General features: G+C 46.8%; 1 protein-coding gene across 1 annotated transcript in view; it reads left to right on the top strand.

Moving 5' to 3' along the window:
* Positions 1–24,387, top strand: part of F5 (coagulation factor V) — a 181,297-nt gene extending 156,910 nt beyond the window's left edge. The window contains exons 21-25 of the mRNA XM_033948697.1: positions 5,555–5,710; positions 11,542–11,686; positions 13,080–13,228; positions 14,294–14,476; positions 21,896–24,387. Of these exons, the coding sequence (XP_033804588.1) occupies positions 5,555–5,710; positions 11,542–11,686; positions 13,080–13,228; positions 14,294–14,476; positions 21,896–22,042 (780 nt within the window). The 3' untranslated portion in view covers positions 22,043–24,387. The remainder of the gene's footprint in view (positions 1–5,554; positions 5,711–11,541; positions 11,687–13,079; positions 13,229–14,293; positions 14,477–21,895) is intronic.
* Positions 24,388–25,759: the final 1,372 nt, after the last annotated feature.

Raw genomic sequence — 25,759 nt, 5'->3', positions numbered from 1 at the left:
AAAATAGGGGAGTTGGTTTTTTTTTTTTTTAACAGCATTAAAATTGGCCTTAGCTTGGGAATAACCTGTGTAAGGGCGTGCAAACAGTGGCGTAGCAAGGGTGAGCGGCACCCCTCTCCCGCCCTCTACCCCGTCCCCCCTGCCGGAAATGCGCATGCCTCTTCCCCCCCCCCCCCGTATCTTTTTAACTTCGGTGCAAGCATAAGGACATAAGAATTGCCGCTGCTGGGTCCGACCAGTGGTCCTTCGTGCCCAGCAGTCCGCTCAAGCGGCGGCCCTCTGGTCAAAGCACCCACCAACTTGCTGCCCGCGTCAGCTTCGGCGCTCTCTGTGCCGTCACTTCCTAGGCGCGGGGGGGGGGGGTCTTGGAAGTGACGTGGGACAGAGTTCTGAAACCGACGTGGGCAGCAAGTGGGTGGCTGCTGGCGCCGAAGTGGAAAAGGTATGGGGGAAGGGAAGGGGCGCGCGCACGCAGCAGGAGGAGGTGTGGGAAGGGGCAGAGAGGAGGAGGGGTGCTGGCGCCCGATCAAGACCGCGCCTGGGGTGGTCTGCCCCCCCTTACTACGCCACTGCGTGCTAACACCAGTTATTAACTGCAACTTAGAAAAGGATCCCTAAGTGAATTTTATAAATTACCATCATTAAACACATACGTAGGTGCACATTAGAGAATGACACGGGGGAAAAATTTATCACCTTTCCTGCTCCATCCCTGCCCCATCCCCGTGAGCTCAATCCCCGTCCCTGCCCTGTCCCCACATGTTCAGTCCCCATTCCTGCCCCTTCCCATAAGCTCAGTCCCCGTCCCCACCCTGCAAACTGTCAGATCCCATCCGCACAAGCCTCAAATAGTTATGATTTTATACTGAACTTATTTTATTAAAGTATAAAAAGGGACAATATTCTGTATGTCTTTACTTTACTTTTACTTTACTTTAATTATTTGTATACTATTTATAGCCTAAGTGGTTTACATTCAGGTACACAAGCATTTTTCCTTTTCTGTCCCGGTGGGCTCACACTCCACCTAATGCTTGGAGGGTTCATAGGACAGTCTAGACCTTCATAAAGGCCAGTGCCCGGGGTTGCACAGGTTGCCTGGAGAAAGAGGACAAAGTAATTGAGAGCAGTAGTAATGCACAAGAGCGGCATGCATGCCGGTCCAAAAGGCTCTTACCTGCAAAAGAGCCAGCAATGAGCTTAAGCAGTATGAGGCCGAGCTGTCTTTCAAGTGTAACTGGTGCGATAAATAATACAGAGCAAGGATCAACAAAACCCCTGTCTCCCCTCCCTTTCACAAATATCCCCTCCACTATTGTGAAAACTGAACAAACCAAATTACTACAGAATGCTACACAGAAAAATCAAGCTAACAGAATACTTCAGTCACACATGGCAGGAATAGTGTTAGGGGAGTGCAACTAGGGAAACTACCCCCTGGTCAGAGAGAGAGCCCTAAGCCAGCTGGAAGCTAAAGAAGCACAGCCTGGGCTTTGCAGTCCCCAGTTATGTCTAATACCAGCTCTAGCAGGATTTCAAATCTGAAATATTCTAATCACAAAATAGAAAATAAATTTTTTTTCTACCTTTTGTTGTCTGGTAATTTTATTCTTCAAATCACCTTGGTCTCGGGCTTTGGTTTTGGGTTCCTTCTGTCTTCATCGTGGCATGGCTGGCTCCTGAAGGTAAAATAGGCGCAAGAGGAACTGGGGAGGAGATGCTGAGTCTGACACGGGCGCAATTTTTTATACCACAGGAGCAAGACTTTTCACTGCTCCTCTGGGGCGGTAAAAGGTCTTGTCCCCATTCCCGCGGGGCGGTGAAAGGTCTTGTCCCCATTCCTGCAGTAAACCAGTTGCAATTGTCTCTATTCCTGCATATTTACTCCGGTGACCATGGTTTACTGCGGTAAACAATCCCCGTGTCATTCTCTAGTGCACACACATATGCACATACAAAGGGGTCCTTTTACCGTATTTTCACTCATATACCGCGCACCCGTATAAAACGTGCACACGGGTATAGCGCGCGGGAAACTATAATTTATGTAAATAAATTTTTATATACCGCGCACACCCGTATATCGCGCATGCCGCCCTGACTCTCCCATCGCCGTCCGACTCTCCTTTTGCCCGCCCCGACTCTCCTCTTGCCACCCCGACTCTACTTTCGCCCGCCCCAACTCTCCTCTCCCCCTTGAAGTCCTGTCCCCACCCTGAAAGCCTGATGCCCCCCCGATGTCCGATTCACCCCCCCCCCGCAGGACCGCTCGCACCCTCACCCTGAAGGACCGCTCGCACGCACCCGCACCCCCACCCCGAAGGACCGCTCGCACCCCCACAGCCTCCCAATCCCCCCATCATGTAGAAGCTCCTTCCGTTGTCCTGCTGCTTCCTCTTGGCGGTCCCGGCCCTTCTGTGAGCCCTGCGTCTGCGCTGCTTCCTCTTCCGGCGGTCCCGCCCTTTCTCTGACATCAGAGAAAGGGCGGGACCACCGGAAGAGGAAGCAGCGCAGACGCAGGGCTCACAGAAGGGCCGGGACCGCCAAGAGGAAGCAGCAGGACAACGGAAGGAGCTTCTACATGATGGGGGGGGTCGGGAGGCTGTGGGGGTGCGAGCGGTCCTTCGGGGTGGGGGTGCGGGTGCGTGTGCGTGCGAGCGGTCCTTCGGGGAAGGGGTGCGAGCGGTCCTGCGGGGGGGGTGAATCGGACGTCGGGGGGGGGAACTATGTAAAAAAAGTTGTAAAATGCACTCACGCGTATAACGCGCAAGGTTATGCACGGTTTGTAAAAATCGTGTATAACGCGCGCGTTATATGCGTGAAAATACGGTATTAAGCTGCAGTAGGGGTTTAATGCACGTAATACCGCTAACGCCTGCATTGAGCAGGCGTTAGTTTTTTAGCCGGCCGCGGGGGTTAGCGCGTGATGAAATGTCCAACGCGCTAACCCCGCTAGCGCAGCTTGATAAAAGGACCTCAAAGAAATGTTATGCATTTTCACAGTTGTATTGGGAGGTGAGGTGTGGGGATGATCATAGTGGTTGAGTTAGAGTTGCTAGACATCCGGATTTTCCCAGACATGTCTTCTTTTTGCGGACATGTCCGAAGGGCTTTTCAAAACCCGGCACTTTTCCCAGGTTTTGGAAAAACTTCCAGGCAAAATTGCATTTGGAAGGGGCATATGCACATATGCAGATGCCATCTGGGGGCGACACAGGGCAGTCCTGGGGGCGTGGCCATGGGTCCAGATTTTCCCAAAGGAAAATCTGATAACCCTAGGTTGATTTTAATCATCAAAATCTTGAGAAGAGATTCTAAGGGACTGTAAGTTAATTGAAAAGGGTGCATAATATTGAAGGTTTTTCTAGGGCATCCATTAATTTTTCACTGTCCTTGTAACGTAAGAAATATTGTCATTTTTTTCCAATACAACTAATTTTATTCTGCTGCCCTTGGCTAGATGAGATTCACACCGTGCAACTGCAAACAGATGCAACTGGACCCTTGTCTCCACCACATTTGGCCAGCCCTCTCAGTTTACAAACCAAGCCCCCAACTCTGCTGCTCCAAAAAGTTTTATTCAAATTTATCTGGAATGAAAGAAATGAAAGAAATAGCTAGGGATGTGCATGTTTTCAAATAAAATAAAAAAATTTGTTGAAGCAGTGTTATTTCATTTTGTTTCGTTTGGAAATGGAACAACTCTGAACAAAATTTGTTTTTCTCGAGAAAAAAAAAAAAAATGTTCACAGCCCTAGAAATAGCTGTTTGCTATTTAGGCCATTTCTTTTAGCATCCAGGAGAATCAGTGTACAAAACAAAGCAGGGTTTTAGGAACAGACACCAACTACAAGCTTACCGGACTGCAGGGCAAAAACAGTAGAGTATTAATTAGGGTAATTGTGACCGCGGGGGGGGGGGGGGGGTTCTCATCACCAGAAACGCCCAAATTGTCACCAGAAACCCCCAAATTAAAAAAGAAGGCCTTGGTGAAAATGCATTACCCAAAAACAGTATGGGTTTTAAGCTGGGAATACCTCCCTCCTGCCTTCCCCACGTACCTTTTAGTTTACTGGTGGTTCAGTAGTGAACCGAGCCAGGTGCGATCTTTCTGCACATCTGCCCTGTGCAGATCCACTCCCTGAATGGCTGATGTGATTTCTTGCATAAACCTCTCGAGCTCCCACAATCTCGCAGTTGTCGCGAGAACTCACGTCAGCCATTCAGAGAGCAGATCTGCATGGGGCAGGAGTGCGGAACAATCGCTCCTGCCTCGGCTCACCGCTGGACTACCAGTGAACTAAAAGGTACGCGGGGGAGGCGGGAAGGAGGTAAACATTGTCACAGGAGGGGTCCCTCCTGTTCCAGCCCACCAGGTCTTACGGCAGGCCCGGCAGAGGCCTGCAAGGTATCAGGAGGAAGGGAGAGAGGACACGGGGACACAGTACAGGGTAGGGAGGGGGGACAGGGTGCAGAGCCAGGGAGGGAGGGGGACTGGGTGCAGAGCCTGGCAGGACAGGCACTTGAATATTAACCCCTGGCTTATATTCGAGTCAAACCTTTCCCTCCCCTTGGGGGAATGGCTTTCACGGCTTATAATCGGGTCGGCTTATATTTGAGTATATACGGTATATTACATACATGTGCGAAGCATAAGGGAAAGAAATAAGAAGGCTACAGATAATACAAATACAGCAATAAAAATTATTACTAATTCAAAAAAATATGACCACGTTACACCACTTCTGCAGACTGCACATTGGTTGCCAATCACACATAGAATAACTTTTAAAATTATACTTTTAACTTTTAAAATTCAACAACCACATGCTCCGACATTTCTGGATTGCCTCTTGATACCGTATTCTCCATTTAGGGCACTTAGATCAACACAACAACATTTATTAACTATTCCTTCTTTAAAAATAATAGGGACCAGGAGATCTACCATTTTCTCAGTTATAGCACCCCAGCTTTGAAATAATTTACCATTATACTTACGTAATGAACCTTCCTTAGAAAAATTCAAGCGTTCCTTAAAAAGTTTTCTTTATAAAGATGCATTTGAAACATAGACAGCATAATTTACCAATCACTAAATCTTTTAGACCTTAATCAATCCTACGAGTAGGTCGCAAAATTATCCTTTTTATTTCTTTTTTTTTTTCTTATGTGTCCCCACCAAATGTGTTCTTCCCTAAATGTTTCTTTTCTTTCTCTAAAGATTGTAGTTCATCCCCCTTGCCTTCTGTACCAGTTATGTATTAGAACGTATATAATTTGTATTAGAACGTATTTAATTTGCATTCAATGTTTTGTTTTGTCCTCCCCTTTTTAAAAAATGTTATACGCATTGAAATATGATATTGCGTAGATAAATCCTAACAAAACTTGAAACTTGAAATAGAGATTGATTACAGTAAAAACTAAATTCCAAAGAAGGGAAATGGAAAAAACATATGGCCCCATGAAAGCTGGTATTTTAACTCAAGGTGAGAAGCTGCTTATTGCTTCGCCCAATTTGTTAAACAAGTTTTCATCACTTATCTTTCAGGTCGATTTGAAAAAGCCTGTTGTTATCTCTGGCATTCAAACCCAGGGAGCAAGACAGGTCTTCACCCAACGGTATGTTACGGAATTCATTGTGACTTACAGCACAGACAAAAGAAAGTGGACAAGCTTCAAAGGAGATAGTTCTAGCACGCAAAAGGTCTGTACGAATTATAGACAATGTTATATGTGCATACCGGGGACAATCCTATAACAGGGGGCCAAAAGTTAGAAACCAGGATGCATCGCTTTAAGCGCTAATCCTGTAACAGCACCTGTGCGCCCAGATTCTATTATGTAACCCTAGCCAATGGCTTAGCCAGACAGACGACGTAGGGTGGGCCCGAAACCAAAGTGGATGGGCCAAAGATTTCATCTCCACCCCTCCCCTGGGCACCCCCCCTCCAAGGTAAATGTAATACCTGTGCTGGCGGAGATCCCCTAGCCCCCACCAGCCGAAGTCTTCTTCCCCGCCAAAGAAATGGGCGGACGGCAGCAGTGTCCCCGAGCCATCGCTTCCTACCTCCAGTTTCACCTAAGTATGAAAACCGAGCATGCACAGGGGAAGACAGCGACTGGCAGCAGCAACTCGGGGACACTTCCTCCAGCCACCCCTGATGTAAGTTTCTTGGGCTGGCAGAGCTTGGGGGGGATCCCTGTCAGCCCGCTGAGGGAGAACAAACTTGGCTGGGCCTGAGCCCAAAGTCCACATTCAACTGTGGCTACACGACTGATTCTGGCATAAGTTGGCAACGGTGCACCTTCCGTTTACACAGCTGCCAATTAATCGGCCATAGGCCTGAGGTAACGGAGGGTGTGTAAATGCGGCAAGAGTGCATGTAACTTTCAGAAGTTATACATATAAGTGGGATAAGCATCTATGTCCCACTTCTGTTCCACCACTTTGACTTTGATAGTACCTTCAACGCTGCTGCTTGACTGCACGCGTGTCCCCTGAGAAAGTCGTTTTCCTGTACGCAGAAACAAGGATCCTTGTTGGCACCACTGTTTTAAATAAAGACTTTTTGGGGGTTGAAAAGACACCTTCCTTGCCTTTTTTGTTTGACTGTTTATACTTTAAGGCGAGGTGTTCTTCTGCCTTTTTGTCCACCAGTATGTCTAGCACTTTGTGTGCCCTTAGGATGCTTATGCACGCAGGTGCTATTTTCCATGCATTTACACATGCAACGTCCGCATAAATGCGGGCATGTAATTATAGAAATGTCCCTCACGTTCCCCTCATTGTTCCACCTCACCAGTGGGATAGTGGGGGGTAGGTGGGGAGATGAAACGCTTCGGGCGCCATCATGGTGGGGGTGCCAGCACCTTTCCTCTTTTCCCCACTCCCCCCCACCCCGCTCCTTCTCACTCCTTCCCTGCCGCATACACGCCTTCAGTTCACCCACACCGTACCTCTAGCTCTTCACCGGCGCGAGCAGCAACTCCAACCTTCTCCTTGCGCTGGGGGGCCTCGGCACTCCCCTCTGATGTCATTTCTGGGTCCCGCAACTAGGAAGTGATGTCAGAATGAGAACCGATGCAAGTCAGAGAGGCTGCTCGCGCCGGGGAAGCTGGTACGGGTGAAGGGAAGGGGAGCGTGCGCGGCAGGGAGGGCGGAGAAGAGGGTTGAGGGGGTTGCCTCCCTCCCTCGCTAAGCCTTCACCTCATACCTCTCAAAGAAATAAATAAGGAAATAGAGGAAAACAGTATGACTGACCTCAAATATTCTTATTCTGTCGAAATTTCTCAAGCCGCATGAGCGAGATGGAATATCTGGGTTTTCGCTAGTCCTGCTCAGTTAACGATGCTCAGTTAACACGATGCTCAGCATTAACTGGGCATCAGCTAGCGTGGGGTGTCAGGTCAAAAGCGCGCCGGGACAAAGGCGTGCGCAGACAATTGAGCGCAGCGTGGAGGTGCGCGCCGCAGAAAATTACTGTTTTTATGGCTCCGGCGTGGGGGGGAACCCCTCACTTTACTTAATAGAGATCACACCGCGTTGTGGGGGGCGTGGGGGGTTGTAACCCCCCACATTTTACTGAAAACTTCACTTTTTCCCTGTTTTTAGGGAAAAAGTTAAGTTTATAGTAAAATGTGGAGGGTTACAACCCCCAAACCCCCCACAACGCTGGCGCTATCTCTATTAAGTAAACTGGGGGGGCTCCCCAACAAAACCCCCCCGTTGGAGCCCCTAAAAACTGTAATTTTCTTCGGCGCGCACCTCCATCTTGCGCTCAGTTGTCGGCGCGCGCCTTTGTCTTTCGCGGGGTTGTCTATGAACCGCTAGCATGTGAAGATAGGACAGCTATTTATGCTGACCTATTTATGCTAACCTTGCCTGAATATTGGAGCATAACTATGACCTGCCTCCCTGGAATGCCCCCAAGATAGCTGACTCAATTGTGAATATCTCTTGCTTAATATTTGAGGATAGTTGCCTAGCTGTGATTTCACCAGTCGGCGGCTTTCACCGACTGATTAAATTGTTTTGCATACGGGGGGCGCATAGAGTCCCCATGGCAAGCGCTTGGCTTTCCTTAAAAGAGAAGTTTTCCTACAGAGATGCATAGCGCATATCACATATGGAAAAACTTGGAAGATTTGGGACCAGAAGATAGGTATCTTTTTCTGAAATGGTTATAAAGAATCAGTCTGGCTCATATTCAGATCGCTGGCGATCTCCTGCGGTCCGCGTTGATACGAGAAATTCAATGCCGGTACCATATCTGGTTACTGGCATTGAATTTCTGGTCTATTTTTGGCTGGCTGGCCTGGATATAGACAGCTATGCCAATTTTCAGTGGCCAGCTAAAGTCTCAATGATCTTTTAGGTGTTTATTTTTGGCCACAGAACTTCACTAGCAAGCCACTGAATATTGGCGGTGACCAGCTCTGTTGCGCGACACAGCCGATCACCAGCCATCTCTCCTGCAGTGATGAGCCCTCCCCCCTACAACAATCGGGCAAGAGGGAGCCCAAGCCCTCCTGCCCGGCGGCACCCTCACCCCCCCCCCCCCACCGGCTGATTCCGATGGGGCCAGGAGGGGGGGTGAGGGTTGGGCCCATGTGCCTAAGGCCCCGCCCACAGGAGGGGCCTAAACCTACTGGTCCTATTCCAGTTGGCCCAGGCGTCTCAGGCCCCGCCTGTGGACAGGATTTGAGCCGCCTGGGCCAATCAGGCCCTAAGGCCAGCCATTCAATGGATGGCTGACCTGTCGGACGGATGGGCTTGGCACCCGTCCGTCCGACCAATGATTTAAAGGTTGGGGGGGTCGGCAGGGCGGTTCGTATTTTAGTGGGGGTGAGGGGTAAGGGTGTCACCGGGCCAGGAGGGCTCAGAATCGGCGGGGGGAGGAGGGGGGTTGGGGATCGCCAGGCCAGGAGGGCTTGGGCTCCCTCCTGCCCAGTTCATTGTAAGGGGGGGGGGAGATTCTGTAACTGGTGTTGTTTTTGACAGACACCGGTTACAGAATCTAGCTTTTAGGCGAAGGACTGGCTCCTCCTTCGCCTAAAAGCTCTTGTTTTGGGCGTATGGGAGTTAGGCTTTTTTTAAGTTGATTATATGGTGTTAAAGTAGACGTAGTGGTGGTCTGGGCATTTAAACAGCTGAACGTAGAGGCAGGCCATTATAAAAAAAAACCCTCCTTTTGGACATTTTTTTTGATAGTGGACATTTTCCCTGCTTCTACTTTCAACGTTCAAGGCCTTAGGCCAAAAGGGGACTTAGACCTTTTTTTTGATTATGCCCCTCTTAGGCTATAAGTGGTATATAAATACTTAAATAAATAAATAAAAAGTAGCCTTTTCAGTTATTTCATTCTACACTGTGTTTCCAAAAACCCAGAAAGTTCAAAACTTGCAGGAGCATAGAACAAATCAAGCTCGCCCTCAATGTCAGAACCAAGGCAAACATTTTTAGAAGGATAACAAACATGATTTTGTTTTAATGCGTGACTCACCCTGTACTGCTGAGGTTGCACATTCCCTTTAAACATTTCTCGAAGCAAACAAACCAAACCTTACGTCTGGGGTGCCCAAAAGGTCGATCGTGATCGACCGGTAGATCGCGAAGGCAACGCGAGTCGATCGCGTTCTGCCTCCTTCTCAACTCAGAAGCGCCGAGCCAACCAACTTCCCCACCTGACATCAATTATGACGTCGGAGAGGAAGTTCCGGGCCAGCCAATTGCTGCCTGGCTGGCCCGGAACTTCCTCTCTGACTTCAGAAATGACATCGGGGAGAGGAAATATGGCACCACCCTGTCCGCGCTGTTGCCCTCCTTCGGGCTGGGTTTGTGGTGGTCTTTGCCTGAGGACTTCCAGCCCCGGCTCGAGGACACATATATGGAGTTGAGCATTGGGGCAACAGGTGCAGCCTCCTATCGATGCACCTCTTGCTCCCTCCCTCCGGCTGTCAGTGATGCTCAAATCCCCGGTGGATGGCAGTGAAGTCGCAGCCTCCGCCCTTCTCGTTTTTTTTCAACTTTCAGTGCCATTTGCTTGGCTGCAGCGAGACCCTGCCGAAAGCCACAGTCAAACTCTCCCCCCTAAAAAGCAGCGAAGAGTCCGAGACGAAAATGCATTCATCCCGCATTGCCTCTTCCTCTCAGTCCAGCAGCTTTACTGTGTCTTTGCCATTTTTACTCTCTTGGAGCCAGCTCCTTTTCCCTGATATCCGATCCCCGCTCCCTATAGCTCAGCATCACCCCCTCCATGATCCAACAAACGCTTTGTCTATGCTACCACCAGTTGGCTTTGGACCTTTCAGCCTACAAAGTAACATGAAGTATGATCGTCCCAAGCTGGAAACGTGGCCGATTTGACATGCGCCCCACCCCATCCACTGCACCCCAGCCAAGCAGAGAAGGCAATGGGCAAGACACAGTTTTGAAGCCCCGGCCTTCCTTGTGTCCTGTGTGGCTGCACTGTCGGCCCTGACAGGAAGCTATGACAGGCCCCTAGGGCTGGCCTGGAGGAACCTTGCCTCTATGGCAAAAATAGCAAGTTCATAGGGCCACAGATCAGGGAAGGAGGGAGATAAGTAGGGAGAGCTGCTGTTGGACTCACAATGGGAGGTGAAATTGACAAAGAAAGGGAGAAAAATGCTAGGTCCTGCATCCAACCTTAAAAAAAAGAATGGAATGGGGGCAGGGAGACAGAAAGAAAGGGGAGGGGCAGGGAGAGAGGAAGAGGGAATGAGGTCTGGAAGCATACAGCAGGCTGAAAGAAGGGAAGAAATATTGGATGCACAGTCAGAAGAAGAAAGTGTAGCCAGAGACTCATGAAATCACCAGGCAACAAAGGTAGGAAAAATGATTTTATTTTCAATTTAGTGATCAAAATGTGTCCATTTTGATAATTTATAACTGCTGTCTATATTTTGCATTATGGCCCCTTTTTACTAAACCGCAGTAGCGGATTTTAGCGCAGGGAGCCTATGAGTGTCGAGAGCAGCGTGGGACATTCAGTGCAGCTCCCTGTGCTAAAAACCGCTATCGCTGTTTAGTAAAAAGGGAGGGGTATATTTGTCTATTTTTGTATAGTTGTTACTAAGGTGACATTGCATAAAGTCATCTGCCTTGACCTATTTGAAAACCCGTGGAATATAAATGATAATTAACATTTTCTTTGTGTACAGTGTGCTTTGTGTTTTTTAAAATTTTAATGTTGGTAGGTCTTTTTGACTTGGTCATTTTAAAAGTAGCTCGCAAGCCAAAAAAGTGTTGACACCCCTGCCTTACGTGTTCAAAACTGTGAGTCAGGAGCATATAATTTTCTGGTCAGTGCCCTGGATGTTATCACAGATATTAAGTGGGCCCCAAAAGAACTGGGCAAGGTATTTGCTGATTAAATGTTATCTGCAAGCCTCTGGGATAGAGACGCCATAAGACACATGAATAATAAACAATGCAACCAAACTTGTAAGAATTGATGTGACGTGACAAATTCCCCATTACATTATTAATGGGAATGTTTATGGTGGTTTCCCCAGATCTTTGATGGAAATTCAGATTCCTCTGGAATAAAAGAAAACAAATTTGACCCACCCATCATTGCCAGGTACATCCGAGTATATCCAATGGAGCACATGAAAAGACCCACCTTGCGCATGGAGCTCCTGGGTTGTGAAATAGAAGGTAACCACTGGATTTTTTTTTTTTTTTTTTTGGGGGGGGGGGTTTGGTCCTAAAATCTTCCATCCTCAAAACAGGCTGGGTTATTTCTGCAAGATTGCCTTCACCCCAGAAACAAAGCATTGGCTTAAATGAGAACTCCTTTCTTAAAATGATCAGGTGATGAATAAATGACTCTTGAAAATGCCTGTCCTGATGGCAGACGGTGGTAGGCGTCCTACTGCCGTCTGGCAGCCAATCGGAATGCACGTTTATAAAAAAACAACAACTCTCCAAGGCAGGATGCCCACATTGTAGGCCTCCGGAGCGTGTCTACGTAGACACGTAACAATGCTTAAGCACCCCCAAGGCGGGGTGTGGGCAGAGCTTCACCCAGAAGTGGCCTTGGGCGGGCTTAAGCGTCTACATAGATGCAAGACGGATGCCTTAAATGTAGGCCTGCAAGTCCAAGTTCTTTCGCATGCTGGATATATTAACATCAATTGATCAAGGAAGGTAGTATAGAAGATTGCATACAGCAATAGATATGTTTTAATAAGAATGATGCGCTCTACAACATTTATGCTTTTCATTGCTGTGATAGACACTTTGATTTTGTTAAATATATTTGTACTTACCCTTGTAATCTTAAAATTCAATAAAGATTTTGAACTTAAAAAAAAAAAAAAAAGAATGATGGAGTCCATGAGGTTGGGATTTTAGGGCTCTTTTTACTAAGATGCGCTAGCATTTTTAGCACACGCAGATTAGCGTGTGCTAACCCCGCACTACACAGCTAGTACTAGCGCCAGCTCAATGCTGATGTTAGCATCTAGCATGCGGGGCATTGTAGCTTGAGCTATTCCGCACGTTAAAATCCTAACGAAGGTTAGTAAAAGGAGCCCTTCATTTTAACGAATTGAGATCCTTTTAATAAAATTTAATATATATGTATAGAAGGCATAAATAAAGTAGAAAATGTTTTTGATGTTAATATAGCCAGCATGCGAAAGAACTTAGACTTACGGGCACTAATACACTTATCTTTAATATTGTGCATGCATTCACTACTCACTCTTAATGATATTGCTTATAAATTACCTATAAAATCTTCTTTCTCATATTGTAAATTTAAACCAGTTAACACCAATAATTGCTTGTTAAGAAGACAATTAGCTCATTATTCAATTAAGTTGCACACACCCAAATTTGCACATGCAGCTCAAAGCGCCATTTATAGAATTCAGGAGAGTACGAATGGTGGATTATAGGAAATATGATTAGGGATTCTGACTTGAAGGGGTTTCTGTATACAGAAGATATGCAGTCATCTTTTACAGCACTAGACAGAATTGCTACTCTCTGTAGTTGCTAAATTAGAGGAAGGAAATCAACCTTCTCTCTCCTTTTTATCCAGGTTGTTTTGTGCCTTTGGGCATGGAAAGTGGCCACATCAAAGATGACCAGATCACAGCTTCCTCTATCCAGTCTTCATGGTTCTCTTCCTGGAACCCATTCTATGCCCGTCTTAATTTGGGAGGATCTGTTAATGCATGGCAAGCAAAGGTGAAAGAAATGCATGCAGTTCACATAAAATAGGAGAAGGCGTTAGAAAACAAATTTGGATCACGAGAAGAGATCTCTGAACCCATGAACTTTACATGATGTTATGAGAGCATCATATGAAAATGCCTGAAAGTTTGGCGGGTGATTTTTTTTTTTGCATATAATGCCTCTTGTAAAATCACAAGAAAGTAGGATTAGAAAATATAATAAATACTAATTTGTTTATACGAGTACTTGATAATCCTCTCACAGAGTAGACTAAAGAAAAATTAGCAAAAGGAAAAAGAAGCAGGAAAAAATCATATGCTTAGAATCCAATGCAAGATACAGAACCAAATCATAGCCTGCAAAATCCAATCACTGCATACAATACAACCTTCATATAGCCAGTGGCAGCATCATAAATTCCCCTCTCCGTGCATCACATGATGTACCAGGGCGTGGCCTAAAGCCGGTATTGCGTCACAGACTGGCAGAGCAACAGGAGCAGGAGGACTTTGCACTTCCTCCTACTCCTGAAGATAACTGGAGACCTAAGGAGCAGGAGAGACTGGGCGCCCTTCCTGTTCCCAACATTTTTAAAGGTACGGGGAGGGGGGTGGTTCCACCCGGCCCAACCAGGGGTGGGCCGGTCGGGTTGCGGTGGGCCGATTGGCAGTGGAACCCTCGCGTCGGGTCGATTTTTTGGTTCAGGGAGGGAGAGAGGAAGGGGCAGTTGGGAGAGGGAGGGAGGTTTAATTTTTTTTTTTAATCGGGCTATTTTGCATGTGTAAAACATGCAAAATATCTGCCCGATTTAAAATAAAATTTTAAAGCCGGCAGAAGCCCTGACAGCAGTGACAGGTGGCTGCTTCTCCTGTCACTACTGTCAGGGTTCTAGCGATCCGTGCAGTCGGTTGGGGCCATGCCTTCGATCACCCCCATTTGCATGCAGATGGTTGGGGAATCGGTCGGCCTGCCTCCAATCGCACACGAATCGGATAAGATCGGAGGGTTAGTGAATCTAGCCCTTTGTTCATACTTTAATTTCTCTTTCCATTATGTGTTCTCTATTGTTGGACATAGGCAAACAACAACCAACAATGGTTACAGATCGATCTTCTCCAGTCCAAGAGGGTAACTGGAATCATCACCCAGGGTGCCTGGAACTTCAATACTGAAATGTATGTAAAAACATATGCCATCTATTACAGTGCTAATGGCAAGGACTGGAAACCGTATTTAGATGAATCAACATCACTGGAGAAGGTAATAATACACCAAGGAATATTGTGCCCTAAACAAAACATTTTAGGGACTTCTAAATGTCTAGATTAATCTGTCCCTTGTGCGGGCCCAGATTTTGGCATAAGATATGTAGGTAATTGCCTAGGTCAAACAGGAGCTTTCTCTCGCTTACTTTAGGGCCATGTGCATTTCAGTGACATAACCATTTAAATGGGCTATTTGAAAATGGTCAAAAAACTTTAAAATAACACAGTACAAAGTTTTTTGAAGATTGTTTGAAAATGGTCTAGCTTGTATGCTGGAAAAGGTAGGTCTCGTCTGTGTGTTCTAAAAAATAGTTCTGCCCCATTCAGGAAAAAAATTTCGATTCGATTCAGCCTATTGAATTGGTTTTTCGAGTCGATTCGATTTTCCTGCCCAATTGGGTGTTTTTTGGGTTTTTTTTTCAAACATCCTGGTGGGTTTATTTTATAGCCTCTTGTGACAAACCCAGGTCCATTTCAGGTTTTGGCCAAAACAAACCTGAATCCATCCCGGGTTTTGTCCCAGTGATCAGGAGAAAACACAGTGTACCTAGATGCAGGAGAGCTGATCAGGTGACTAACCAATTAACTGAGCAAGCTGACTTCTGCTCTGATAATGATATGGAGGTAGAAGAGGCAGGGCAGGAAAAGATTAGGAGGAAAAGCTACACTCCATGCAGACCTGACCCTGCCACTGTCAGAAATCTGAGTCAATTTGAACAGAAGGTTAAAACCAGGACTAGGGAGAAACCTGCCTGTAATAGCAGGAAACAGGCTAGTGTGTGGAAAATCCTTCCCCCACCTTCTCAGAGGGGGAGTGGCTCTCCACAGGATATAACGTGGCTCCTGAGAACAGGAAGGGGGCACACAGGAGAGAGGCATTCAGGAGAGTGGAAAGCTGGGGAGAGTGAGTCTCTCTCAGACTGGCTTATGGTAGAGGCAGAGGAGTTGTCTCCTACCGGGAATCTATGGGAACAGCCAGAGGAAGAAGCTATGGAGGTGCAGGCACTGAGACTCAGCCATTACCCATGGAAATCTAGTAAGCATGAGAGTTGGGTTTTTCCTGTTGCTTATACCTCCGTGCTGCCAGCTTAACTATAGTTTGTGTGAAGTTAATTTAGAAACTCTCCTTGGAAGCCAAACTTAGAGGCTTTCTCTGAAGCAGTAAAGTGTGAGTTCTAGCAAACGTATGAGTGTTTGTTTTCCCTGTATTGTTGCCAAGTTGAGCAAGTACGTTGCCTTCCCTCACAGCTGTGCCTAATTACTGCAGCAATGTTTCAGAGAGAGAGAGAGAGAGAAACGTAGGCATGATACTGAAGTTTTAAGCAGAACCAATGATTTTGTTTGATATGAACTGTTTGATAAAACATTATTTGCTTAAAGCATTACTGCTCTGGTGAAGAGGACTGTGTTACTCACCTGATTTAAGTCCAGAAGCAGGGGACTGTGCTTAATGTAGAGCTATCCAAGCTTCAACTTTCTGTTTGCATTATTTGAACTTTCTTGCTATGATTTCATGCAACATAAGTTTACACTGATCTGCCAGGCTGAAGCCTGTAATTTTGATTTGTTTAACCCATGGCTGGAATAAAGTTATTTTTGTTTTGCCATCTCTGACTTGGACTCTTTGACCTTGCTTATTCCTGAGGCAGATATTGTGCTGATAGTAAGACCTGAAGGATTCCCTTGGTAGTAAGGAACACGCTGAATCGGAATTTTGGTCATGTACCCATGTGCTCATTGCGCTTACAGGAGCACGGGTGTGACACTCTTCACCACCTTTGCCTTTTCCTAAGCACACTGGTGCTGTGGTGTAAACAAAATAAACAAACAAAAAAGACTTTTCCTCTCTCTGTTAAATCCTAGCTCACGTTTGCGGTCTAACACCAGCTCTGGCAGGATACACATTTCAAATCTGACATATTGTAATTACAAAACAAAATATAATTAGTTTTTCTACCTTTTGTTGTCTGGTCATTATTCAAATTTTGTTGGTCCCAGGCTCTGGTTGTCTTCTGATAACTTGCTTGCCAGGGTCTCCTTTTTTCTCCGTGCTAACCATCTATCTGCCATCTCTGTCCTCCCCTTCTGTTTCCCTTCCCTCCCCAGGAGGTCTGGCATCTTTCCTTTTTTCGTCTCTCTCCACAGATCCACCTTTTCTTAACTACCCTTTCATCCAGCATCTATCCCTCCTACCCCACCACCCCAGGGTCCACTATCTCTCCCTTTCTTTTCCCAACTACCCTCCTATCCAGTATCTCTATCCCCCCCTCCACACCATCCCTTGTGTCCAACTTCTCTCCCTTTCTGTTCCTTCCCTCCTTAAATCCCATTGTCCATCATCTCTCTCCCTCTCCTCTATTTTCAGACCCATTTATTCCCCCCAAAGTCTGGCATATGCATGTCTCTTTGAACCCCGCCTTCCCTCCCTCCCTCTGTGTACTTCTACACCAGGGCCCCCCTCCAGGTCTGTCCCTCCCTAAAGGCCTGTGCCACCATCCCTGAAGGCCTGTTTCCCCCTTGAAGGCTTTTCCCCCCCTTAAAGGCTTGTCCCCCCCTCAAAGGCCTGTCCCCCCCTTAAAGGTCTGCATCCCACCCCTGAAGGCCTGCCTGTCCCCCCTTGATGGCCTGTTCCCCCTCTTGAAGGCTTGTCCCCCCCCCCTTGAAGGCCTTTCCCCCCCCCTCTTGAAGGCCTGTCTTCCCCCTTAAAAGCCTGCATCCCACTCCTGAAGGCCTGCCTGCCTGTCCCCCCTGAAGGCCTGTCCCACCCCTCACTCTGAAGGACTTCTCACTCCCCCCACTAGCATCCGGCTTCTACCCCCCTGGCCTCTCGCTTCCCCCCAGGCCTCCCCGCACTGTTTACCTTCGAGGAACAGCCTACAAACAAGATTGCGGTGCTAGTGATCTTTGTACTGGTTCAGAGCTGATTCCTCTGCCGCGTCCCGCTCCTGCTCTGGCGTCAGAGGCAGGAGGAGAGCTGTTCCTTGAAGGTAAACAGTGCGGGGAGGCCAGGGGGGAAGCGGGAGGCCAGGGGGGTGGAAGCCGGACGTCGGGGGGGGGGAGGAAACCAGACACTGGGGGGGGAAGCTGACAGCAGCATTTCCCAACTGACCCTCCCCGCTCACCCTCTAAAGCAGGTGCGGCAGCGGCCGGCCAGCAAGAGCAACGCTGTCGTTCCTGCTTTAGGGGGCCGGGGGAGGATCAGCTGAATCGGGAAGCCAATTTTTTTTGTTTGTTTTAAATCGATTTGAATCGATTCACCCAAAGTGAATCTGTGAACCGATTCGAATTGTAAATCGCGCAGCACTACTAGAGATTCTTCTTTTTCAAATAATCAATCATAAAAGATAAAATTCTGGCCTAAAAGATATAGTTTCTGTTCTAATCTCCTGTATAATTATATTAATATTTTGTTAACTGAGTCGAGCCCTCCTGTTGGGATGAATCAATATAAAAAATCAAAGATTAGATTAGATTAGAATGACACGGGGACAGATTTTTCCCCATCCCTGCGGGAACTCATTTTCCCATCCCATCACCGTGATATCTTTTCCTTTCCCTGCCCCATTCCTGCAATCTCCGTCCTCATCTGCACAAGCCTCAAACACTTGAAAATCATAAGTAGCAACATTCTAGAGCAGTGTTCTTCAACTGCCGGTCCGCAGACTGGTGCCGGTCCACAAAAAATTCCTGCCGGTCCGCGCAGGGCCGGTGAGATCAACGCGCTTAAATTTCCTGCTGGGTGTATAGCAGTGCAGCACCAGTCTTGGGCTCCCCAACTGCAGTGGTGTTGGCGGCAGACTGTTTTTCTACCCAGCCTTGGGCTCCAGGCGGTGCGCGGGGCTGGCGTGTAGATTAAGGCCATCGGCAGTGTCTGGGCTTTTTTTTTTTTTTTTTTTGTTTCAATATTTTTTATTGAAATTTTCAACAACAAACGTACAAAGTGTCTGGGCTTTTGCCCCATGATGGCTCGCTTGTGTGGCAAGAGTCCGCCCACGTGCGGGATGCGTTCAGTCACCCAGCGGTTGAGAGAGTCTGGGTGCAGCAGATTGAGCCCATGCGTCTGCGGGGTCGTGCCATGTTCACTGGCTGCTGCTGGGTTGTTGACAACATCCATGGATGAGTGAGTGATGCGGCACTGGCCCTGAGCTTTCCTGTCGGCGGGTCGCTCACTCGTGTTGACTCATAGAAACATAGAAGATGACGGCAGAAAAGGGCTACAGCCCATCAAGTCTGCCCACTCTGCTTACCCACCCCCTGTCTATGCCCTAATGACCCAATTTCCTTATCTTGACCCTCGTAGGGATCCCACATGGGTATCCCATTTATTCTTAAAGTCTGGCACGCTGTCTGCCTCGATTACCTGCACTGGAAGCTTGTTCCAATGATCAACCACTCTCTCTGTGAAGAAATACTTTCTGGTGTCGCCATGAAATTTTCCGCCCTGAGTTTGAGCGGGTGCCCTCTTATGGCCGAGGGTCTCTTGAGAAAGAAAATGTCATCTTCCACTTCGACACGTCCCGTGAGGTACTTAAATGTTTCGATCATGTCTCCCCTCTCCCTACGTTCCTCGAGAGTGTAGAGCTGCAATTTGTTCAGTCTCTCTTCTTACGAGAGACCCTTGAGCCCCGAGATCATCCTAGTGGCTGTCCACTGAACCAATTCAATTCTACGCACATCTTTACTGTAATGTGGCCTCCAGAATTGCACACAGTTCTCCAGATGAGGTCTCACCATGGCCCTGTACAACGGCATTATGACTTCAAGCTTTCGGCTGACGAAACTTCTATTGATACAACCCAATATCTGCCTTACCTTAGATGAAGCCTTCTCCACTAGATTGGCAGTTTTCATGTCTGCACTGATGATTACTCCTAAATCTCGTTCTGCTGAAGTCCTAGTTAAAGTCTCTCCATTCAAGAAGTACATCCTGCATGGATTTCCGCTTCCGAGGTGCATGACCTTACATTTCTTAGCATTGAAGCCTAGCTGCCAGGTTGAGGACCAACTTTCCAATGTAAGCAGGTCCTGCGCCATATAATTCTGTAAACTGCATTCACTTACTATATTACATAGTTTGGCATCATCGGCGAATAGTTATTTTACCTTGAAGCCTTTGAGTCAGATCCCCTATGAATATGTTGAAAAGAAGTGGACCCAGGACCGAGCCCTGCAGCACTCCACTGGTCACCTCCAATGACTCGACGGCTGGGTGGCGGGTAGGGGCCTCCAGCTCGTCTTGGGTGGCAAGGCTTGTGGTGCAACACTATTTGTGACGGCTGGGGGTAGGGGCATGAATGTGCAGGGCGTGTAGGAGTTTGGGAGCAGGGGTAAGCGAGCTCATGGGAAGCCTTCGACAGTGGTGGTCTCCCCTCCCAGCAGCTATTGTACTTCCCAGCGCAGTGATTCACTTCGGCAACTTCCTCTTTCCTCAGAGGCGGCAAAGGACCCAAGGCTGCCTAAGTGAATCGCCGCTTCAGGCAAGTGCTGAGAGCTGGAGGGAGGGAAAGGGAGGAAGCCACTGTTGGAGGCTGGGAAGCTTCTGGATAAAGGGAGAGCTGCTACTGGACCTGGTGGGAGGTAGAAGGAGCGATGCTGCTGGGAAGGGAGGAGGGAAAGGGATAGGTAGAGAGTTACTGTTGGATAGGGGGAGGAGGGAAGGGAGAAGGAAACAGCTGGCAGGGAGATTAGAGGAGGGGAAGGGGGAAGGGGACAGGGTGGAATGGAGAGATCAGATGAGGGAAAGAGGAGAGACAGGAATGAGAAAGTAGAGAGAGGGACAAAGATGCTAGATCTGGTGTTGGAGAGATAAAAATGGAGAGCAGTGAAGCTGGAATGAATCATGTAAAAAGGAGAGAGTGAGGCACAGGCTGGATGGAAAGGGGAGAGGGGTATAGAAAGAAAGCAGATACCATATGGAAGGGGGAGAGGGCAGATAGTAGATGGAAGGGGCAGATGCTGTATTGAAGAGACAGGGCAGATGCTGGAAGGAAGAGAGTGAAAAGAAGATGAAAGCAGAAACCAGAGACAACAAAAGGTAGAAAACCATAATTTAATTTCTATTTTGTCATTAGAATATATCAGATTTGAAATATATATCCTGCTAGAGACATAACTGGGGACTGCAAAGCCCAGGCAGTGCTTCTTTAACTTCCAGCTGGCTTAGGACTCTCTCTGACCAGGGGGCACTCCCCTAACACTATTCCTGTCATGTGTGACTGCGGTATTCTGTTAGCATGATATTTCTGTTTAGCATTCTGTAATAATTTGGCTTGTTCAGTTTTCTTGATAGTAGAGGGGATATATGTGAAGGGGAGGGAGGGAAGGCAAGGGTTTTGTTGATCCTTGCTCTATATATTTGTATTTATAAAATGACAATTGTACAGAATATTGTTTCTTTTTATACTTTAATAAAATACGTTCAATATAAAATCATAACTGAGGCTTGTGCGAATGGGATCAGATGGTTTGCAGGGACCGAGCTCGCGGAGACGGGGCAGACATGGATCTTTTAAATTTCGGTCTTAGTAGTATGCCGGTCCGCAAAATAATTCTTTCATTTCCGCCGGTCCATAGGTATAAAAAGGTTGAAGAACACTGTTCTGGAGCTCAGATTGTGATGTCATAATGCCTCATTCCACCAATGCCTAAGCTCTGTCCTCATCTGCACAAGCCTCGATCACTTTAAAATCCTAAGTAGCAACATTCTAGAGCTCAGATTGTGATGTCATAATGCCTCATTCCACCAATGCCTAAGCTCATCTGCAGAAGCCTGACACTTTAAAATCATAAGTAGCAACATTCTAGAGCTCAGACTGTGATGCCATAATGTCTCATTCCACCAATGCCTAAGCTCCGTCCTCATCTGCACAAGCCTCAAACACTTTAAAATCATAAGTATTCGAGGTTTGTGCGGTTGAGGCAGAGCTTACAGGCATGGAGTAGGGACAGCGACAAAACTCACCGGGACGGGATGGGGAAATTGAGTTCCTGCGGGACAAATTTGTCTCCATGTCATTCTCTAGGGTGTACTTCACTTGGCACTTTCAAGGTGACATCTCTTTTGTAGTCTCTCCTTTGAAAATCAATGCAAAGATTGTGGGTAAAATGCACAAGTGGATTTTTTTTCAACAAAGTGGATACTGAAAATCGCCATCATCATGTGATGCCCAAAACATAAGCTTTTGAAGCTCTAAGAAAAATGTAGAAAATTCGACTGAAAACAAAAGACCGTTCGGCGACATCTTCCCTATTTGTATTCTGTAATTCGCTGATTGTCCAGCTCTCTTCACTGTAAACCGCCTAGAAGTCACAAGATTGTGGCGGTATAGAAAAAAATAAAGTTATTATTAAATTTAAAAAAAGATTGCGTTCAGTACTGACAAAATTCCCTTTTTTTTTCTAAATGTACTTTCAGGTCTTCATGGGGAATACAGACGGCATGGGGCATGCCAAGTCACGCATCAGCCCCCCCATATTTTCCAGATTCATCCGTATTATTCCCAAATCATGGAACAGGAACATTGTCTTTCGTTTGGAGCTCTTTGGTTGCGACATTTCTTAGAGGACTTGCTACAGCTGTGACAGGAGGACTAATGCAATACAGGTTGTGAATGGAACAGAAGCAAGATGATGCAACAGTGAAGATTAAAAGTCAGGAAAGGTCATGAGTCTGTTATTGCTACTAGCGGCACATACTAGAAAAGCATTTTGAAACCAAAGGGCTTTGATCATTGAAGTAGCAGCCTTACAGAGCTTAATTATTTGTAAAAAGATAATTTACTGCTTGCAAACATAGATGCTAATAAAAACTTCTAAAAGTTATTTTTATTTTCTATTGGATTAATGTGTAATGAGGTTGAAACTAACAGTTCAGAATTAAGGCCGCGATGCACAAAAGGTTTTCCTTGCAGGTAAGACTAGTTTTAACCAATCTTACTTGTAAGGAAACTCTCCTGATGCTCAAAAGAGTTCTCCGTAGCTGCTACCGAGCCACCAAGAATCCTATGCAAATGTATTACAAGGAGCTCAGTAGTATTATAATGAGCACTTCCTGTAATGCTGGCAAAATTTTCCAGCAGGGTCTGAGCTGTTATAGCCTTACTTTCCTGCCAGTGCCTGAGTGCTGATTGGCAAAAGCACTGACAGGAAAGTAAGGCTTGAAAGCTCAATACAACCTCCCTCCTCATATTAAAAAAAAAAAGAACCTTCTCTCTTCCTCTGATCCCCCCAGCCATCCATGACCCCCCATTGTGCTGGGACCTCCGTGCTGAGACCCCCCTCCCCATGCCTCTACCCCCCTGCCTGCCACAGGGCTGGGACACACCCTCTCAATACCCCACCCTTACCTTTTTTTGGAAGTTCGGCTAGAGGGATGCCCACTCCCTCCTGCCATCAGGCCCGCCTATGTAAAATGGTGGATCTTCCCCTTCCTGGTGCATTCTGAGATGCACTGGAAGGGGCCTAAGGTCCTGATTGGCTCAGGCACCTTAGGACCTTCCCTGGGAGGGGAAGGTCCTTAGGTGCCTGAGCCAATCATGGCCTTAGATACAGGGGAGGTCAGGAGGGGAATGGCCCACCAGACCACCAGGTCTTCAATTGTGAGGTAGGGGGATTGTGCATCCCCCCCTGCTGATTTTTTTAGTATCGGGGTTGGGGAGCAGGGTCTTTTTTTTTTTTAATGGGCACAGATGTGCGTGTATAATACACAACAGCTTCGCCCATTTAAAAAAGCAGCCTCTGGTCTCCCTGCCTGCCAGTTCAGTTGAGCCGGCAGCCACCCTGATCAGCTGAACCAGCAGGCAAGGATCTCAGTATATGTGTAATTATCAACATAGAATTCAGTCTTAGCATTCAGCGTTCCAGCACCTAACTTTAGGTGAATGTCCTCCATTCTGCTTTTTTTCAAATACTGTATAAACATTTTCCTTTAACATTCTGTGAGAGAGTCTATAGGACACTGCACCTTTCCCTTAAGAATACTCCCTCACAGAATTAGGACCACCTTAAGCCCCATATTTCCACTTACCAAAGAGGAAGTGATATGGGAGTGATGGATTTGTGCCTGCCGCTGGGACTGGCACCGAGCCTTTTCTCTGATGCACCTTCTTGATCCTGTAAACAGGAAGTTGCATCAGGGGGAAGGAAGCCTTGGGGCTGGCATGAGCAGTAGGTATAAGTCACTGCTTACTGCCAGCGAAGAACTGAAGGATTTAAAAGGTACAGGGGGAGGACTGGAGTTAAAAGACCCCCCCCCCCAAATCATCTGGGGAAGAGGAGAGAGAGAGAAGCCAAGAGTCTTCAGCTGGTGGGGCTTGGGGATTGCTAGCCACATCGCAGCTGTGACACTGCTGGGTGAGCCTGAGTTGAAAGTGGGTGGGCCTATGTCCACCAGTAGTTCCACAACTGGAGAGTAGGTGTATAAATTCTTCCTTAATGCTCTCATCCTTCTCCATATTATCTGGTGATATAATTCTATCTCAGCCCTTCTATACAACCTTCACCCTCAAACAACATTTCAAATTTTCTCCCTCCTTTTCTCCCATTCGCTGTGCTCTTTTTGAAATGCTGCTTGATTAATTTCCTGTGTTGGTGTTTATCTGCAGTAAAAGTAGCAGCCAGAGCCATCTATAACTGATATATTCCCCCTCTATTAAAAGCTCCTATTACAGATGTATTCAAGATGACCCAAACATCTGCTCCTGGGAATGAGGAAGAAGAGTGAGAAAATGCTAGACCAATGCTCTGACCACACTTTAGGATCTGTGTTTCTTCCTTAATGTCCATCTTGAAGGGGCACATATATTCTTTGTAAGTTTTTCTATTCCTGCTTGTGTAGCATATAAAAAAAAAAAGAAACTGCTGAAACAGTTTTCATTTTGCCAAGAAACCACAAGGTCTTTTCTTTTTGTGTTCTGAGCTCTGTGACCCCATTTTGTTGTGTAATTGACTTGTTTTGATAAGAAACATTTGTTAAAAAAGAAACATTGCTAGACCTTAGACAAGACAGTATTATATGAAATAATGGAAACTTCCCACTATTCCCCCCCTTATGTTTGCTACCTCTTTCTAGTTGCTTTTATGTATCCTGTTACCAATTATGGTCTTTCCTACAGTAATATGCTGAAAAAACTGACCCATGTGAAATGCTATAAATATGTATGCAGTACTCTGAATAAATGGAACATTTCTTTCGCCATGCAACTGCATGTATGTTCTTTTCTTTCTAATGAGATGCCCCCACCCCCGATGCATCGGTACCAGAGATGACAGAGTATGTGTGTGAGGCAGTATTGGGATCTGAACCTTTTCAGCTGGGGGGCTCATCCGAGATTGGAGATGGTGCCGGGACTACAGTGAGTGAGTATAGATTTCTGACTCTCACTGGGGTCTCGGCCCTCTTCCAAGTCTTCCAAACCCTTATATGATTATTGAGGCTTTTGGCAAGTCTCAGGGAGTTTAGGGAACTCCTGTTGCTCATGGAGTTTAGGGAACTCCTGTAGTATGTGGCCACACATTCTTTTGGGAAGAACGATATTAATAGACACGCCTGCCTGCTCTGTCGTCTGTGGGGTAAAAGCTTTGCATGTGCTTAATCTGTCTATCGCTTAGAAGATAAGGTTTGAAGTATAAGCTTTGTATTGTATTGTATTGTATATTCCTGTGTCTTGCTTATAAGGTACGGTAAGTGACATTGCTTTGTTCTGGGTCAGACAGGCACTAAGGATCCTCCCCTTCCTAAAAAAGACCTGCTTTGAAAAAAGAAACAGGACAAAAACCCATCAAAAACTGCAGCTTTGGTATCTTTTAACTCTGTGCTCGTTGTAAAAAATGCCATCTGGGTTTTCTTTTGTTCACTTGCAACAAGTTCCCCACGCTGTGCCTCTGGGCGGCAGTGAGAGTTTTCACCCCCTCCTCCTTTTCCAGAAGGTGGGTTTTGGCCGCCTCCCTTTTTCTCCAGAGTTTTTTTTCTCTAAGAGGCTAGCAGAAGTGATGAAGGGGGTGGTAGAGCCCCCCCCCCAGACAGCAATCCTCTGGATAAGCCCCTTAGAGAGGATCCTGCAGTGATAATGACAGTGTGTCTAGTTACATAGGACAATACTTTGAGACAGTGCCTTAAACAGAGATGGGAGGAGCTGAATGGCTTCTCCTCAGCAAGAACCAGGGGGGAGAAACCATTCACTCATTTAGATGTTAAAAGTCAGAATCTATACTGCACGTCTGACTAGAGTTGAAACTTATTACACTTTCTCAAATTCAGAATAGGACTGGTGAGTAGTAA

Source organism: Geotrypetes seraphini, chromosome 6 (assembly GCF_902459505.1).
Source record: "Geotrypetes seraphini chromosome 6, aGeoSer1.1, whole genome shotgun sequence".
Classification (NCBI taxonomy): Eukaryota; Metazoa; Chordata; class Amphibia; order Gymnophiona; family Dermophiidae; genus Geotrypetes; species Geotrypetes seraphini.
This window is presented reverse-complemented; position numbering and strand designations above follow the sequence as displayed.